Genomic DNA, 18,686 nt, shown 5'->3' on the forward strand with positions numbered 1-18,686 from the left:
TGGAGGTGTACCTGTGGATGTATTTTAAGGCCTACCTTCAAACTCAGTGCCTCTTTGCTTGTCATCATGGGAAAATCAAAAAGAAATCAGCCAAGGCCTCAGAAAAAAAAAAATTGTGGACCTCCACAAGTCTGGTTCATCCTTGGGAGCAATTTCCAAATACCTGAAGATACCATGTTCATCTGTACAAACAATAGTACACAAATATAAACACCATGGGACCACACAGCCATCATACTGCTCAGGAAGGAGACGCATTCTGTCTCCTAGAGATGAACGTAGTTTGGTTCGAAAAGTGCAAATCAATCCCAGAACAACAGCAAAGTGCCTTGTGAAGATGCTGGAGGAAACAGGTAGACAAAGATCTATATCCACAGTAAAACAAGTCCTATATTGACCTAACCTGAAATGCTGCTCAGAAAGGAAGAAGCCACTGCTCCAAAGCTGCCATTAAAAAGCCAGACTACAGTTTGCAAGTGTACATGGGGACAAAGATCTTACTATTTGGAGAAATGTCCTCTGGTCTAGTGAAACAAGCCGAAGAACACCATCCCAACCGCAAATGGGTCTTCCAAATGGAAAATGACCCTAAGCATACCTCCAAAGTTGTGTCAAAATGCCTTAAGGACAACAAAGTCAAGGTATTGGAGTGGTCATCACAAAGCCCTGACCTCAGTCTGACAGAAAATTTGTGGGCAGAACTGAAAAAGCATATGTGAGCAATGAGGCCTACAAACCTGACTCAGTAACACCAGTTCTGTCTGGAGGATTGGGCCAAAATTCCAGAAACTTATTGTGAGAAGCTTGTGGAAGGCTACCTAAAAAGTTTGACCCAAGTTAAAGAATTTAAAGGCAATGATACCAAATACTAACAAAGTGTATGTAAAATTCTGACCCACTGGGAATGTGATGAAAGAAATAAAAGCTGAAATATATAATTCTCTCTACTATTATTCTGACATTTCACATTCTTAAAATAAAGTAGTTATCCTAACTGACCAAAGACAGGGAATGTTTTTTATGATTAAATGTCAGGAATTGTGAAAAACTGAGTTTAAATGGATTTGACTAAGGTGTATGTAAACTTATGACTTCAACTGTATTGTTTTAATTATAAGTGAAATCTTCAGGTAGAATTCTGTTCTGTTCTGTTTCTTTATGTTTTCAAGAATTTCTGCATTCAAGAATGGTCTGGATGTCATTTACAAGTATAAATAAGACCTTTTTGTTCTCTCTAAACATCTTTTCCTTCATGGGAATGTGACTGTGTTTTTGTTAATAGGGTGCCTCATAGCCAATCAACTTCCCTAGAATAGATGTCTCATGAACATCACGAGTAAAATGGCCCCACAACTCATGAAACATACTTCAGTGCTAGAATTAGTTATTGCTATGAAAAAAAATTGTTTATGTCTTAAATAGTACTGTTCACACAGTCGGAGGTGCCCCACGAAAACCAATTTTGCAGAGACTTTGTGTACTTTTAAGGTAGAGCTTATGCATGCACATTTAATTATATAGGTTTGGATGGATATCTCCTTTTCCTCTCTGCATTGGTCAGCCACAACATTAAAATCACCTGCCTAATATTGTATAGGTCTGAGTTACCGTAGACTTCGTCAGTTCAAACCAGTCTGGCCATTCTCTTTTGACCTCTCTCATCAACAAGGCGTTTCCATCCACAGAACTGCCCCTCACTGGATGTTTTTTGTTTTTGGCACCATTCTGAGTAAATTCTAGAGACTGTTGTGTGTGAAAATCCCAGGAGATCAGCAGTTACAGAAATACTCAAACCAGCCCATCTGGCACCAACAATCATCCATGCAATTATCTAATCAACCTATCGTGTGGCAGCAGTGCAGTGAATAAAATCAGGCAGATATGGGTCAGGAGCTTCAGGTAATGCTCACAACCATCAGAATGGGGAAAAATATGATTTCAGTGATTTGGACCATGGCATGATTGTTGGTGCCAGTTGGTGCTTGGTGTGAAAAGTGCAAATCAATCCCAGAACAACAGCAAAGGGCCTTGTGAAGATGCTGGAGGAAACAGGTAGACAAGTATCTATATCCACAGTAAAACAAGTCCTATATCGACATAACCTGAAAGGCTGCTCAGCAAGGAAGAAGCCACTGCTCCAAACCCACCATAAAAAAGCCAGGCTACAGTTTGCAAGTGTACATGGGGACAAAGATCTTACTTTTTGGAGAAATGTCCACTGGTCTGATGAAACAAACATTTAACTGTTTGACCATAATGACCATCATTATGTTTGGAGGAAAAAGGGTGAAGCTTGCAAACCGAAGAACACCATCTCAACCGTGAAGCATGGGGGTGGCAGCATCATGTTGTGGGTGCTTTGCTGCAGGAGGGACTGGTGCACTTCACAAAATAGATGGCATCATGAGGAAGGAAAATTATGTGGATATATTGAAGCAAAATCTCAAGACATCAGCCAGGAAGTTAAAGCTCTGCCGCAAATGGGTCTTCCAAATGGACAATGACCCCAAGCATACCTCAAAAGTTGTGGCAAAATGGCTTAAGGACAACAAAGTCAAGGTATTGGAGTGGCCAACACAAAGCCCTGACCTCAATCCTAAAAAAGTGTGTGCGAGCAAGGAGGCCTACAAACAGTTACACCAGTTCTGTCTGGAGGAATGGGCCAAAATTCCAGCAACTTATTGTTAGAAGCTTGTGGAAGGCTACCCAAAATGTCTGACCCAAGTTAAACAATTTAAAGGCAATGTAACCAAATACTAACAAAGTGTATGTAAACTTCTGACCCACTGGGAATGTGATAAAAGAAATAAAAGCTGAAATCATTCTCTCTACTATTATTCTGACATTTCACATTCTTAAAATAAAGTAGTGATCCTAACTGACCAAAGACAGGGAATGTTTTCTACGATTAAATGTCAGGAATTGTGAAAAAATTAGTTTAAATGTGTTTGGCTAAGGTGTGTGTAAACTTTTGACTTCAAATGTATATAAAGCTTCTTTTTCATTTAAAATACAAAATAAAATAAAAATGTTTCTTTCTCTTTTCATTTTCTTTTAGTTTTTACTTTCTATCAAGGCAGATTAAAGTAAAGTGAAAATGTGTTATTATGAAATCTAAGTAAAGACTCTTTAAATTCATCAGTGTCCTCGTTTAGCTGCATCTTCATGGCCCCAGTCTCCTCACTTCCTTCGACCAAGCTTCATCGAGGACACTTTTGTTGTTTCTCGGAAGTGACGAAAGCTAAGCACTGATGGCGGCTCACAGTTTGCTCCCGGATATGTACTGAAACAAATTTAATGGCGTCTGATTGGACTTTTTGCTCACTTGGCCATTTGTCTGGAGTCTTGAGATTAACGTCGAAGCAGTCGAGCACAAGGGTCGTGAGTTCAAAGCAGGAAAATTTGTTGTAGAGCTCGCTGGATCCAAGGCTAACTGGCTTCCCAGTAAAATACAAGTCCTATTAGCTTGTGATCTCAGAGGTTTGTTTGTATGCGTGGCTACACACTTTAAAACAGCGAAAAGATCACTGATGACGTTGGACATTTTAGTTCTTTTGTGACAGCGGCTCGCCGGTCCAAGTGCAGCCGAGTCACCGTTTGCCTGTTTCTCTGGTTTGGCTAACGACGATTGAGTTACTTTGGAGAGCAGACAAGCAGAGGGAAGTGGTTAGCCAACCCGATTAGCTGCAGCCGTAAGACTAGTTCTTCTAAAGTCATTGGTCTCTACTGGTGTTGTCTGAGTCTCTTCTATGATTCACCTTTGCGCCAATACTCCACTGTAAACATGTTGAAGACACGTCAGTGTTTACTAGGAATTCGCACTTTCCTTGGAGTGACGTCTAGATTATGGAGTTTCATTTTATACATACTCAGGAAACATCTACGAACGGTGAGAGCCACACAGTTTTTCCCAAATGTCAGCATCTCTCAGTGTGAACCAATGTACTCTAGTCTCTACTTTATATTCTAACCTGTCATTTGTAAACAACCTTTGTTGCTCCATTTTGTCGCCTTTTATGAGCAACTATACTACCTATTGTCTTCAAGTTAAGCAGCTACAGCTTTAGTTGTTTTAGACAGTTAACACTTCCAGGTTACTAAACAGTACTCTAACACTTTATTGAAGAGCTGTTCAGATCATTGCAGTCTTATTTAAATGTACTGCAAGATTTGGGCAAATATGATTGTAACCACTTATGCCATTTTTATGGCCTTCAGCGCAAACAAACATACAATATTCAGGCAACCATTTTTGTTCCTGTAGTAGTAAAAGCTGATTGAATACGAGAGCAAGATTGAGTCTTTTAAATGTGTCTAATGTTACTTTAATCATGATGTTAGCTTCGGCTCAATATATAGTCGAAAATTTGATTAAACTTTGCCACAGTGATAGTTCTAAGTGATTGTGCATGCTTCAAGCTGCCCTTCAATAACCCTGGAAGAGTGTGTTTATGATGCTGCATATGTTCAAACTACATTGGACTGTGGACCCTGGTATATGTTTAGCCTGCTCCGACTTGAAGCACTGAACCAAAACTACAAAACAAAACCCAAATGTAACCTAGGCCTGATTACCTAGTGCTTTGTGATTTTGCTGATCCATTTTAACTGAGTTTTAAAGTATATTAGTGTACGTTTTCAAGCCTTTTTTTGAACACAGGTTTTACTCTAAGCACACAAAATAGTTTTTTTTAAACTAAAAAGTTATTAACAATGTAAAAGAGAGAAGAGTTTTAATTGAAATCACCCTGGTCCACTTGCCTTTTACTTTGACATCTTTTGACAGCTGTGGGGGTGGGGCTATTAATAGTTCAAAAGTGGCAATGGGGCTGTTCCAGATGTCTGCTACATGATGCTTCATCAGAGTTTTGCATCGGAGCAATGAAGGGGCTAAAGAAGAGAAAATAGACAGAGAGATAGATGGATGGATAAGAAAAAAAGAGCCAAAATCAATGAAACCTCTGTGTATTCTGTTTAACATTTCTGGAGGTTAAATATGGATGAACTCAAGGGTTTGTGTTGCAGAAGCAACTAGGTTGGTATGGAGTTTGTATGTGTGTGTGTGTTCCCGACCTTAGTAGTTTGTAAAAGTATTTGATTTTACTCAGCATTATGCTGTCACTGCTGTAAAATGCATAGTTTTTTTATTTATTTATTGCCATCTCTCAGTGTAAAGAACAAGCCCAGGCCTAGTTGATTGTTCTGTGTGCATCAATGACTCCGTCTTTGTCCACTGCTTTATCTTCTACAGATAATCCAGTACCAAACTGTGCGTTATGACACATTACCTCTCTCCCCTGTTTCCAGAAACAGACTCAGTAAGTTCTCTTTCCACATTTTACCTCCTCTCTGTTGTTTGTATTTCAGTCCACAAGGGAAGCTTCTAACCGCACAGTTCACACTGGCCAGCGTGTTTAGATGAGAACTTAAAAGTCCCCATGAAGTGCCTTGATGAGCACAGTTTGATTTGGTGCTTTGATATATTTCCTATTAAAATAGGAATGTCCTCGTGGTGGAGCGGTTACCTCAATCCGGATGGCGGAGGACAAGTCTCAGTTGCCTCTGCTTCTGAGACAGTAAATCCGCGCATAGGCTCGTTGTGCATGACACCGCGGAGACTCCCAGCATGTGGAGGCTCATGCTACTCTCCACGATCTACGCACAAATTACCACGTGCCCCATTGAGAGTGAGATCAACTAATCATGACCATGAGGAGGTTACCCCATGTGACTCTTCCCTCCTTAGCAACCGGGCCAATTTGGTTGCTTAGGAGACCTGGCTGGAGTCACTCAGCACACCCTGGATTCGACCTCGTGACTCCAGGGGTGGTAGTCAGTGTCAATACTCGCTGAGCTACCCAGGCCCCTAAGAAGCAATCTTAATACCAGACAGGTTTTAAAAAAAATTTGAGAACCGAACGGTGATCTAACTGACAACATTAATCCATAACAAGCCCACAAACGCACACAGCACATCGCAATCTTTGCTCACAATGAGGCTGGAGCTGTTGTGCAAGTTCAGTGCAGATGAATGCGAGTAAAAGATAATATATCCATGTTCACAATACACTAAGCATAAAGAATAAAGAATGTTTACTCAAGCTGTATTTGCACATCCCATTCAGAAGTGACCATCCATATTTCCTTCTAAGACAATTACCCTCCACTGTGAGTGCTTTAGATGGCTGAGGTGACAACGGTCAGTCTGAACTCACTACTTCAGTGATTCTTATTGGAAATTTTGTTTGGAATGACCCTTTGCTTGAAAGCTCCCTTTGAAGTGCCCTGCGAAGGCATGATCAGTGCCAGTTAGAACACAGCCAGATGCGCTGAACAGTTGTAGGGGGAGGTTGTGTCCTCGTTCTATAACGTGTTTGATTGGACAAGGTCTTTTAACCTCTGTGACATCGTGGATGGGTCTTTTTATCCAGAAGAGAGAGACTGCAGAATTTAAATGCCAATATCTTTTAAAAATGAATTTTGTCAACATTAAGAAGTACACTAGCATATAGATGACCTTAAAGCTAATACGCCAACCAGCCACAACATTTAAACCACCTTTCTAATATTGTGTAGGTCCCCCTCGTGCTGCCAAAACAGCGCCAACCTGCATTTCAGAATAGCATTCTGAGATGCTATTCTTCTCACTACATTTGAACAGAGCGGTTATCTGAGTTTCTGTAGACTTTGTCAGTTCGAACCAGTCTGGCCATTCTCTGCTGGCCTCTCTCATCAACAAGGCGTTTCCACCCACAGAACTGCCGCTCACTGGAGGTTTTTTGTTTTTGGCACCATTCTGAGTAAATTCTAGAGACTGTTTAGAGATCAGCAATTACAGAAATACTCAAACCAGCCCATCTGGCACCAACAATCATCCATGTAATTATCTAACCAGCCAATCGTGTGGCAGCGGTGCATAAAATAATGCAGATATGGGTCAGGAGCTTCAGTTAATGTTCCCATCAACCATCAGAATGGGGGTGAAATGTGACCTCAGTTATTTGGAATTGGACCGTGGCATGATTGTTGGTACCAGATGGGCTGATTTGAGTATTTCTGTAACTGCTGATCTCCTGGGATTTTAATGCACAACAGTCTCTAGAATTTACTCCAAATGGTGCAGAAAACAAAAAACATCCAGTGAGTGGCAGTTCTGTGGATGGAAAGTCTACGGTAACTCAGATGAGCGCACTGTACAATTGTGGTGAATTATAGAAGAATAGCATCTCAGAATGCTATTCTGAGATGCGGGTTGGCGCTATTTTGGCAGCACGAGGGGGACCTACAGAATATTAAGCAGGTGGTTTAAATGTTGTGGCTGATCGGTGTAGATATGGACTGAAAGCAGTAAAACTTTCATTTTGATTTTACAGGGTCTTTAACAACACAAGTTTTCAGAACATTTAGAGTCAAAAGGGTTGAGAACCACTGGTGTAGAGTAGACTGATTGACTAACCTACTATATTGAAGTCAAAAACATTTAAAAATCTTTATATCTGTGGATTTCGACTGTATTTAGAGCATGTGTTGACTGTTTGTACTGTTTGCTTTAGATGCAGTGAAGAGAAAGATCTTGGTGTTGGATCTGGACGAGACTTTGATTCACTCTCACCATGACGGCGTCCTTAGACCTACAGTAAGGCCTGGTACACCACCAGACTTCATCCTCAAGGTGCACATACACCCACTCTAACAATTCAAAATAAATGGTTTATTCTATTCCCATTATACTTTCTGCTTAAGAAATGAAGGTTTTATTTTCTAAGTACTGTATGTTACTATAAGCATTTTTTAGCTTTTTCTTTCCTCTCTGTTTAAAACCTGGTGAACATCATTAGGATTTAGGTAGAATGTAGATTTTGTTCAAATTTGAATTTGCAATAAGGAACAAGATGACTATTTCAAACCATTTTTTCCCTCATTGTCTTTTTGCTCAGGTGGTAATAGACAAACACCCAGTCAGGTTTTTTGTCCATAAAAGGCCACATGTCGATTTCTTTTTAGAAGTGGTGAGTGAACTCTTTCAGTTGACTATCATCTCTATCACTGAATAGAGAGCTGTTGTGTTTACTTGCATTTGCCTTCAACATTAGTTTAGCAAAATATGCTAACAAGTATTGTGTGCATCCTGTTTGTATGTATCCTCTTGTTTGTGTATGGCAGGTTAGTCAGTGGTATGAGTTGGTGGTGTTTACAGCTAGTATGGAGATTTATGGATCGGCAGTAGCAGATAAGCTGGATAACAACAGGAGTATCCTTAAACGAAGATACTACAGACAGGTAAAACAAAAACATTGCTTTCCTATTTGCTCTTGATTAAGTATTTTAGGATGTTGCACTAGGGGCCGTTTACACGGCAGCGTTTTCAACTAAACGGAAAATTTTTATGCATTTTGGCTGTTTGTTTACACGACAACGGCGTTTTGGGGCCTGAAAATGCAAACTTTTGAAAATGGGTTTCAAAGTGCACGTTTTTGAAAACTATATTATCGTCTCTGTGTAAACATACAAAAACGCGAATTTGTGAAAATGATGACGCCATGTGCACTCGTATTACGTGTTCAGTCTATAGGCATGCGCGCGAGTACTTTAAAAACAATGTGCGAGACATTCAAAACTACAGTGGCGGACTACAGGACTGTGTTTGTGGTGCTCAAGATTTTGAGTTTATTGACGCTTCTCCAGCAAAGTAATTGTAGTAATAAAGCAACCTCATTGTCCGTCCAGACAAAATTGCTCAATGCTTTCGCCTTCTTCATTATTTGTATTCACAGCTCTGTGGAAGAATGCTTATGTGCGCAGGCGCGTAGTGATTCTTTACAAAGTGACATCACCAACTACTGGCCTGGAATGCGTAATACAGCGTTTTTAGTCGTTTTCGCAGATCCGTGTGAACGGGATCGTTTTGACAACGTTGTCGTCTGTACGTGAAACTTTTCAAAAACGCAAAGGAAAAACTTTTCAGTTTTTAGTACATCGTTGTCGTGTAAACGTACCCTAAGACCTACTCATATAATGAACCTCTAGAACAGTGGCTCCCAACCCTGTTCCTGGAGGCCCCCCAACACTGCACATTTTGTATATCTCCCTTTTCTGACACACCCAGTTCAGGTCTTAGAGTCTCCTCTAACGAGCTGATGAGTTGAATCAGGTGTGTCTGATTAGAGAGAAATCCAAAATGTGTAATACTGGGGGGCCTCCAAGAACAGGGTTGGGAATCACTGCTCTAGAATCATTATTCACCATTTCATTCTAGCACATCAGTTATCCATCTCCTAATACTGTATGTCTAATTACTTAACAAGCGTTTCTTTCTCTTTCTCACTTTTTGCAGCACTGCACTTTGGATCTAGGTAGCTACATAAAAGATCTGTCTGTAGTACACAAAGATCTCTCCAGTATAGTTATTTTGGACAACTCACCTGGAGCTTATCGAAGTCACCCAGGTAAAAGATGGTACATCCATTGAGTCTACATTCAAGAGTAATTTAGTATCAGTCCACTCTGATTTGCTAAATTTAAAGTAGTTTTAAATCAGTAGTTTTGTTCTACTAGTATTCAGTAGTAATTTTGAAACATGTAGGCCTGGGAAATTTTCCTCACTTCCTGTGGCTAAAATAATTAATTTCCAGGAGTTACATGCTCAACTTGACTGCACATCCTAGCACAGAATCTGATTATGTGGAGCAGTGCAGGCTTATTCTTTACACGCGACGCATGTCCCGGACACAAATACAGGAGCGGATTTACTGTGTGGAGGGTGGAGAATTCTCCTGCAAGCGACGAGCCAAGTGTGGGAGAGATTCGGGCAAGCTGCCGGATCTCTTCACATCGCCCGAAAACGCTCACTCACTGTCATCTGTACCACTCAGTGTCAAAGCGAAACCACGCAAGAGAGACCCAGCGTGTGCGTGATAGAGACTGAACGGCAGCCAGAGAAAATAATAGTTTTGAGATTTTAAACATTAAACACTTATCTTGCAAAAAAAAGCTTGATATGAATTGAATCTGCCCATTTGATCCTATAATTAAAAAAGTCCACTGGAAAAATCTTAATTACAGCATATATGTTTATCAAATATTTATACCTGTAGAAATGTGTCTAACTTTAGATGCATACAAGAATATATATATATTATTACATGTACATATTTGAATAATTAAATGATGACTAACCAATTTCTTGCAAGTTATTTGAGACAAATATTTATATAAGTAAATATATTTATGATTATATTTTAATGTTTGTTTTAATGTACCATGATTAATCGTGATTAATCAAAGAAAACTGTGCAATCAGTTAGTTAATTTTTTTTATCAATTCAAAGCCCTAGTATAAATTAAAAAAATACTGAATGAACCCATCATGTGAATCAAAAAACAAACAAGGTGCATTAATATTGTTATTTGTAATAAAATATGAATGTAATTTTTAACCTACTATGATTTTTTCCACCCTGAATGTATATCTTTCGTCCTCGCAGACAATGCAATACCTATAAAGTCATGGTTTAGTGACCCAAGCGACACAGCACTTCTCAACCTGCTCCCAATGTTGGATGCATTGAGGTATGCAAGTTCTCTTTCAAGTACAGGCCTTAATAACCTCTATTCAGCAGAGGTGTGTTCAGGAGAGACCTTGTTGTTGTTTGAATTCTCACAATAGTATTGACATTATTTTAATAACTAAGAACCAGAAAGTTTATTGTGAGAACATAGACATAACCAGCCATTCTGAGGTCAGGCAAAAAATTGGTTCTAAATGTAACTTTCTATACCACAAGTATGTTTCCTTATTTCTGTTCAAAAGAGAAGTGAAACCGTTTTGAAATGTTGTGCATCTTTGAGTATTTAGACTTGCTCTGATATTTATGTCTTCTGTTGCTATTTCAGTCGGCTGTCCCCACTGTCTTTTCATTCACTTTCTAGGTTTACCTCAGATGTTCGCTCTGTCCTCAGTCGAAATCTCCACCAGCATCGGCTCTGGTGATCCTATCAGTCGGGCCGGTTTCTTTTCTGGTCTCCTTGTTTTTACACGGCTCTGCCCACTAGGTATTAGCCTCTTGAACTGTAAGCCCTCATCATCATGTGAGCTCACTTAAGTTATGTGGACTCCTCTGAGGAAATGCAATGAGAAGACATGGGAGGACAGAGAGGAAAGATACACATGATGGAGAAGCTATTACAAATAAACTCAAAACAAATGGAGAGGCCACAATTTTTTCTTCAATTCTTTTTCCTTCAAAAATGGACACTCTACCTTACAGTTGTTGGATCCAATGTGTGCATGTTGGAGTATTTCTAAATAAAAGGGGGAGAATGATTGTGATTCCCATTTTACCTTACTTTTTTGAGGTAAATAAAGAATCAATGAACAGGTTATAACTACCGGTCAGTTTCCACAATTCATTAGCACTTATTTCCAATTTCTTTAATATCTGCACTAGTTTTTTTAGTTTCACATGACCATAGCACAAGTGGTAACTTTCCCATATTATCTTCTCATTCTCTCTTTCTTTCTAAGCTTCTCTAATTCCTCTTTCTTTCTGCCATCTCAGGTATCTGATCCACTTCTTTATGTTAAAGGGGTAGTTTACCCAGTAATTAAAATTGTCATCATTTACTTGTTCCAAACTCGTATGACTTTCTACTATGAAACACAAAAGCAGATGTACTGCAGAATTAAAGCCACAGTCACTATTCACTTGAATTGCACCTTTTTTCAAACAATGAATGTGAATGATGAGAGGCTAACATTCTGCCATCATCTCCATGGAAGAAAGTCATATGGGTTTGGAACAACACATGGGTGAATAAATGATGACAGAATTTTATTTTTGGGATGAGTTTTTCCTTTAAGTGCTGAGGTGCTGTTAACACTCTGTGGTCAAGATAAAATATCAGCAGAAATAAAAAAAACAGCAGGAGAGAGACAACACATTCATATCCATCATTACAGCTTATGGTGTTGATTTTCTGTGTAGCGGTATGTTTAACTGGCTCGCATGTGAAATCTCTGGATAAATTAGTGAGGTTTTATCATCTTTTTGGAAGCCAATTTTTTAGAAACTCTTCGACATGGGTACATCAGTCATTGAGAGAGTGAAACTGAGCAACAAGGACTCTTATAACTAAGTTCTAATTAAGAAATAGAATGGAGCCTTTTGTCAACAACTGAATGACAGTCTCCTACACATTTTTGGTTACTTTAAAATTAATTTTAGAATGGCTGAATGTTGTACAGTGAAATGAAAACATACAGTGCCTTATTAAGTATTCAGACACTTCACAAGCACTTTTCTCAGTTTATTGATTTACAAATCCTGCATCAAATGTTCTTTGTGATGTTGAATTTCAAAGCACTGAGGCTCAGAATTACTTTATTGGGAAAAAAATTAAATATGTTGTTGGAAGAAGTATTAAATCCACATCTTTAAATATTTTAAAGAACCAACTTTAAAATAAGAGAAGGTATGTATTACTACCTCACATAATCAGTGGTGGCCCATCATTTTGGCCCATATTTCCAGGCAGATGTTTTTTTTTTCTTATTTAATTTTTAATATGTGTTCATTTCTATATATATATATATATATATATATATATATATATATATATAAACATAAACATCTTCCAGATAGTGCCACAGATTCAACTGGAAATCAGGGCTTTAACTGTAGAACTTTGCTTTTGTTGTCCAGTCCAATTAGCTTCTTATGCACTATCCATATATTTCTGAAATTAAAATACTGTCTGTTTTATAGATGTGACACTGCATTAAAATAATGTGTTTCAGTGCTTCGTAATAAAAAAAATCACTAAATGTTATTGTAGGATAAACATTTAAAGCACAAATATGCAATCTTAAAGGAATAGTTCACCCAAAAATTAATATTCTCATGTCATCCCGGATGTGCGTGACTTTTTTTCTTCTGCTAAACACAGATTTTTGGAAAAATTTCTCAGCTCTGAAGGTCCATACAGTGCAAGTGAATGGTGACCAAAAATGTGAAGCTCTAAAAAGCACATACAGGCAGCATAAAAGTAATCCATAAGACTCCAATTTTTTAATCCATGTCTTCTGAAGCGATCCAAAGAGTTTTGGGTGAGAACAGACCAAAATGTAACTCATTTTGCACTGTAAACCTTGCCATTGCAGTCTTTAGGCACGATCATGATTTCAGGCTTGATTACACTTCCTAGTGCTTGACACAAACACAGAGTGCTAGATGGCACTAGAAAGTGTAATCAAGCTTTACATCATGATCACCAAGGAGACTGCTGTCAAGATGTACAGTGAAAGACTTACATTTTGGTCTGTTCTCACCCAAAACCAAATAGATCGCTTGAGAAGACTTTGATTAAAACACTGGAGTCTTATGGATTACTTTTATGCTGCCTTTGTGTGCTTTTTGGAGCTTCATGTTTTTGTTCACCATTCACTTGCACTGTATGAAACTACAGAGGTGAGATATTCTTCTAAAAATCTTCGTTTGTTTTCTGCAGAAGAAAGAAAGTCATACACATCTTGGATGGCATGAGGGTGAGTAAATGATGAAAGAATTTTCATTTTTGGGTGAACTATCCCTTTAAGTTTTACTTTAAGACCTTTCACCTCTATTCGTGTGCCTTAAAATCATGATGGGATAAACATATTGTCTGTTTTCCCTATGCAACCATTATAAAAGGGATTTGACAGTTTGCCGGAGGGCTCCCATATAAAAAAGGGTGTGTAGATTAGTCAACCTGTTGGTGATTTCGGAGATAGAATGTGAGTACGCGTCTTTAGTTGGCGATCAACCTGAAATTATGTGCCTCAAGGGCACAATGATAGTTGATAGCTCATAAATCAACCCTTGCATAATTTGAACCAACACCCTTTGGTTACCAGTGGACTGCGTGTATAACGAAATCACTCACTGCATTCTGCATGCAGCATTTATTGCTGATTTGACGGTTAGAAACCATTCCTCGATCTCGAGTATTGCCATGTAGAGCTCCTGTCTCCTGGCTGCGGTAGGCATAATTACGCAGATGACGTAACGTTACGTGCGCCTCCTCTCTTGTTCCTAGTTATTGGATATCCCTCCGCCCTCCGACGCACTTGTCAAACCCATAGCTAGTTTGTAAATACCGTCGACGACAGATTTTCTCGGAGATTTTTAAGACCTCCCAGCCTGTCAAAATGAAGTTTATGTACAAAGAAGAACATCCCTTTGAGAAGCGACGGTCCGAGGGGGAGAAAATCAGAAAGAAGTACCCGGACAGAGTGCCTGTGAGTCAGAAAATTGAGTTGTTTTTGTCAGGGCCTTGCTCTTACAGATAATAACAGAAACCTATTGAGGAGTCAAAACAACGGCAACGTTTATTCACACGGGGAAACCTTGTGATATTTGTTCGTTTTCTTAAAAACCGCGAAAGCATAAACATGTACGATAAATTGGGCCTAATGAATTGCCATCGTCGTTTTAAATCTATCCTTCAAAGACGTGTAAGAACTAGTATGTTAGCGTTAGGTTCTGTTTCAGTACAGAATCATTTACAGTATATACAATCGATGAATCAAGAGCTACATGTATTTGTATTGGGATAATATAAGTAGACTTAAAATGATTGAGGTTTAGGGATTTCACATCATATATAGAGCTGACTAACTGATGTGTATCCCGCGCGTGTGATTGAATCATCATTCAAATAATTTTGTTGGTTTGACAGAAATCAGTCGAGGACAAAATGACTTATGAGGTTTTCTTGCACATTAACTTGTGTTCTCACACTGGGTAAAATTCCAGTTGCATTATGTGTCGTCAGTCAAATATCGACAGAGAAATTTGTTAGAACTGGAATGAGCGTTAAACTGGGGAATACCCATGTCACTGATGTTATTGTGCTGGTGAAAGAAGCAGTTGTTTTTACATGACTGGCTGTTACTATCGTCATCACTGACTTGTTTTTTTTTTTTTGTTGTTGTTGTTGTTTCGACAGGTGATCGTTGAGAAAGCTCCTAAAGCCAGAATAGGAGATCTGGACAAGAAAAAATATCTTGTCCCATCGGACCTCACAGGTTACTTTCCTTTCAAACACACAGATTAACCCTTAAATGCATGGGAATTTCTCCAAACACTCTTAAATATTTGTGTCTTTAGAGACCCGGCACGTAAATATCTATCAAAAATGCATCTACAAAATGCCCATATAGTGTAAAATTTTCAAGATATTTTCAAGACAATTAGAAAATAATCAAATAAAATATATTTTAATATATCAAAGATATAACGCAACAAATCAGGACAAATCTACAACAGGATTTACTACTTTCACTCTGAAATGTCATGAGATGCAACTGGCTGTCAAACACGTATTGAGCTACACATAATTTACAAATAAGATACATATAAGCTACACATACTGTAAGTATTTTCTCAGGCACTTATTGAGTCTAAATAGATGCTTAGCTTACATAATTCAGTAGTACACCCAAAAGACAACAGTCATATCATACTGTTCATCTGTTGTACTTGCTATAGTTTACTTCGATGTTGTTTCTTCAACAAATAGCACTGCCAAATGTAAATCAGGTCGATCACTGACACATCAGTTCCACTTAGAGTAAGAAATAGCGTGTATATTATGTATTTGTACATGCATATGGGATACAGATAATTGTTGCACAGAAAATCAACTTGATATATTATTTATTTTTATAATTATAGTACTAATTTCTCTTGAAATAAACAAAGAAATAGATATCTTGTTATTAGTAAACTTATATAAACTCAGGAAAAAAAGAAACATCCCTTTTTCAGGACACTGTGTTTTAAAAATAATTTTGTAAAAATCCAAATAACTTTACAGATCTTTATTGTAAAGGGTTTAAACAATGTTTTCTATGCTTGTTCAATGAACCATAAACAATGAATGAACATGCACCTGTGGAATGGTCGTTAAGACACTAACAGCTTACAGACGGTAGGCAGTTACGGTCACAGTTATAAAAACTTAGGACACTAAAGAGACCTTTCTACTGACTCTGAAAAACACCAAAAAAAAAAGATGCCCAGGGTCCCTGCTCATCTGCATGAACCTGCCTTAGACATGCTGCATGGAGGCATGAGGACTGCAGATGTGGCCAGGGCAATAAATTGCAATGTCCATACTGTGAGATGCCTAAGACAGCGCTACAGGGAGACAGGAAGGACAGCTGATCGTCTTTGCAGTGGCAGACCACGTGTAACAACACCTCCACAGGATCGGTACATCCGAATATCACACCTGCGGGACAGGTACAGGATGGCAACAACAACTGCTCGAGTTACACCAGGAACGCACAATCCCTCCATCAGTGCTCACTCTAGGGCGGTGAGTCACAGCATCATCGGACTGAGCTTGTTGTCATTGCAGACAATCTCAACGCTATGCATTACAGGGAAGACATCCTCCTCCCTCATGTGGTACCCTTCCTGCAGACTCATCCTGACATGACCCTCCAGCATGACAATGCCACCAGCCATACTGCTCATTCTGTGCGTGATTTCCTGCAAGACAGGAATGTCAGTGTTCTGCCATGGCCAGTGAGATGATATTATTACATACCTAGGGTCTCTAATGACCCTATACACTTCTGGTAGCTAAACCATTATAATGTTTATTTTTTGTTTTTGGTTGCAATTTTTGAATTATATTTATTTTTATTGTGATTGAGGAATACTAAAGAGGTATGGGCACACAACACCTTAAAATGGATGAGGTACAGGGGGTGAAATGAGGTCCCAGGTCTCTAAAGAACCGAGGTATAGAGGGATAGTTCACCCAAAAATGAAAATACTCTCATGATTTACTCACCTTTAAGCCATCCCAAATGTGTATGACTTTCCTTCTTCAGCAGAACCGAACTGAAGATTTTTATAAGCACATTTCAGCTCTTTTAGTCCATAAAAAGTCAAATAGCCAGCAGTCTAATGGCACCTATTATCTTGCATTGTATGTACTAAAAGAGCTGAAATGTGCTTATAAAAATCTTCAGTTCGGTTCTGCTGAAGAAGGAAAGTCATGATCTTTAATGGTATTAAAAAAGATGAAGGAAAATGTCAATACATTTCATTTATGTTTCCAAAGTGGGCCAGTTCTATTTCCTCATTCGGAAAAGGATCCACTTGAGGGCCGAGGATGCCCTATTCTTCTTTGTCAACAACGTCATTCCTCCCACATCAGCCACCATGGGACTCCTCTACCAGGTATATTTCCTTGTCTTGCTTTCTCTTACACTGTATACAACACATTTTTTAAAATTTTGTTTCGTCTCTTTCACTATAATTTATATCTGAACCTCTCTATTTCTTTTGTTCCAATTGAACATTTAGCACCTGCTTGTTTATATTAGTAGAATTCAGACAGTGTTATTATTAATGGCAGTGTCATTACATAGGATGAAGCATCACTAAACTCTTTGTCTTTATATCTCTGTTTCAGGAGCACCATGAAGAAGACTTTTTCCTTTACATTGCCTACAGTGATGAAAGTGTCTATGGGGACAATCTGAGAGATGTGTAACTAACTTACTGACTCTAAAATACCCCCCTCTAAAATAAAATGATCAATGCATTAGGCCACACAAAGTGTACAGGTTGAATGCACTTTCATATGTTTAGTCTGTTTATGAAATCTTGTTTGTACACTATTGTTCCATCCTACTTCAATGTGCCTACCCCCTCAGTCTTGCTTTTTAGGCAGACCCGATAACATCCTTTTTTCCTGGTCTGGTTGGGTAAATTAGTGGTATTCATATCTGTTAAGCTTATTCAATGTTAAAAAGTTATATTCCTTTCACGTTTTCTCACTTTTTCTCTGCATATATCCTGCAGCTACTTTATGCAGTATATTTATCTACTGTTAGGTTTGATTTCATTTTTAGCCACCACATTTGCACAGACCAAAACCACTGATAATACTGGAATATCATACCATATGTAAAAAATGTGTGTGTGTGTATACCATTGCCAATAATTATTATTTTTAAATGGGTTGGAAATGCTGTTTATTTTAATAAAGTGGTTAAAAAAAAAAAAAAAAAAAACATCGATTAGGGGATTGCTTGATTATATCTCCATTCTATAATTATAATTATAATTATTTTTAAGGTTAAAGGTTTACATTCACAAATGAAACAAATTGGCTTTTTTTTTTTCTTTTTTTTTCTTTTTTTTTTTCACTTGTTTAAAATATGGATTGGTGTGCTTTGTTTCTTTATCCCTGAAAGCTTTAATTGTCATCTGGCCACCGATCTTAAGCTTGCCACCATTATAAACCTGATGTTAAACTCTGACTGTGTGAGTCTTTAATGGATGGTGACTACTACTTTTCTCACAAGTCCTGTATTATCTGCTGTGCCTAAGAATAATCAATGTTACCTCTTTAGAGAAATTGAACGCATATTAAACAGATAAATTAATAATAATAATTTAAAACATCATGAACTTAGAGAAAAAAATGTAATATTCTGTCATCATGTATTCACTCTCATGTTATTCAGTATGACTTGTTAGGGAGATGTTAGGGGTTGACAGCCTCAGTCACCATTTACTTTAATTAGATTTTTTTCCCACATGCAATGAAAGTGAATGGTGACTGAGGCTTTCATTCTGCCAAATTTCTCCTTTTGTGTTTCACCAAAGAAAAGATAAGTCGTA

At 38.2% G+C, this 18,686-nt stretch overlaps 2 protein-coding genes across 5 annotated transcripts; both read left to right on the top strand.

The window, feature by feature from the left end:
• The first annotated feature begins 3,239 nt into the window (after window positions 1-3,239).
• LOC127428070 (CTD nuclear envelope phosphatase 1A) lies at window positions 3,240-12,606 on the top strand. 4 transcript variants are annotated; one of them, XM_051676143.1, is made up of 8 exons: window positions 3,240-3,889; window positions 5,252-5,318; window positions 7,554-7,672; window positions 7,938-8,009; window positions 8,164-8,280; window positions 9,335-9,353; window positions 10,485-10,569; window positions 10,894-12,606. In XM_051676143.1, the coding sequence occupies exons 1-8, from the start codon at window positions 3,785-3,787 to the stop codon at window positions 10,988-10,990; spliced, it is 681 nt and encodes a 226-aa protein (XP_051532103.1). In that variant the 5' UTR covers window positions 3,240-3,784; the 3' UTR covers window positions 10,991-12,606. The 4 variants fall into 4 exon arrangements, with proteins under 4 accessions (XP_051532103.1, XP_051532110.1, XP_051532092.1 ...); XM_051676150.1 differs by having other exon boundaries at window positions 10,930-12,602; XM_051676132.1 differs by having other exon boundaries at window positions 9,335-9,446; window positions 10,894-12,598.
• Window positions 12,607-14,070: 1,464 nt separating this feature from the next.
• On the top strand, window positions 14,071-18,073 carry LOC127422605 (gamma-aminobutyric acid receptor-associated protein-like). Its single transcript, XM_051666301.1, has 4 exons — window positions 14,071-14,275; window positions 14,986-15,064; window positions 17,116-17,234; window positions 17,470-18,073. Exons 1-4 carry the CDS (start codon window positions 14,186-14,188, stop codon window positions 17,548-17,550), a joined length of 369 nt encoding a protein of 122 aa, XP_051522261.1. The 5' UTR covers window positions 14,071-14,185; the 3' UTR covers window positions 17,551-18,073.
• The last annotated feature ends 613 nt before the right edge of the window (window positions 18,074-18,686 follow it).

Source organism: Myxocyprinus asiaticus, chromosome 3 (genome assembly GCF_019703515.2).
Source record: "Myxocyprinus asiaticus isolate MX2 ecotype Aquarium Trade chromosome 3, UBuf_Myxa_2, whole genome shotgun sequence".
Classification (NCBI taxonomy): domain Eukaryota; kingdom Metazoa; phylum Chordata; class Actinopteri; order Cypriniformes; family Catostomidae; genus Myxocyprinus; species Myxocyprinus asiaticus.

What these genes read in the sequence shown, in the direction of transcription:
- LOC127422605 (XM_051666301.1), top strand. Translation starts at nt 14,186, where the DNA reads ATGAAGTTTATGTACAAAGAAGAACATCCCTTTGAGAAGCGACGGTCC. An exon ending in AGTACCCGGACAGAGTGCCT is followed by an intron (nt 14,276 to 14,985) that starts GTGAGTCAGAAA and finishes TTGTTTCGACAG; the next exon opens with GTGATCGTTGAGAAAGCTCC. An exon ending in CCATGGGACTCCTCTACCAG is followed by an intron (nt 17,235 to 17,469) that starts GTATATTTCCTT and finishes TCTCTGTTTCAG; the next exon opens with GAGCACCATGAAGAAGACTT.
- LOC127428070 (XM_051676132.1), top strand. Translation starts at nt 3,785, where the DNA reads ATGTTGAAGACACGTCAGTGTTTACTAGGAATTCGCACTTTCCTTGGA. An exon ending in TGTTTCCAGAAACAGACTCA is followed by an intron (nt 5,319 to 7,553) that starts GTAAGTTCTCTT and finishes TGTTTGCTTTAG; the next exon opens with ATGCAGTGAAGAGAAAGATC. An exon ending in AACGAAGATACTACAGACAG is followed by an intron (nt 8,281 to 9,334) that starts GTAAAACAAAAA and finishes CACTTTTTGCAG; the next exon opens with CACTGCACTTTGGATCTAGG.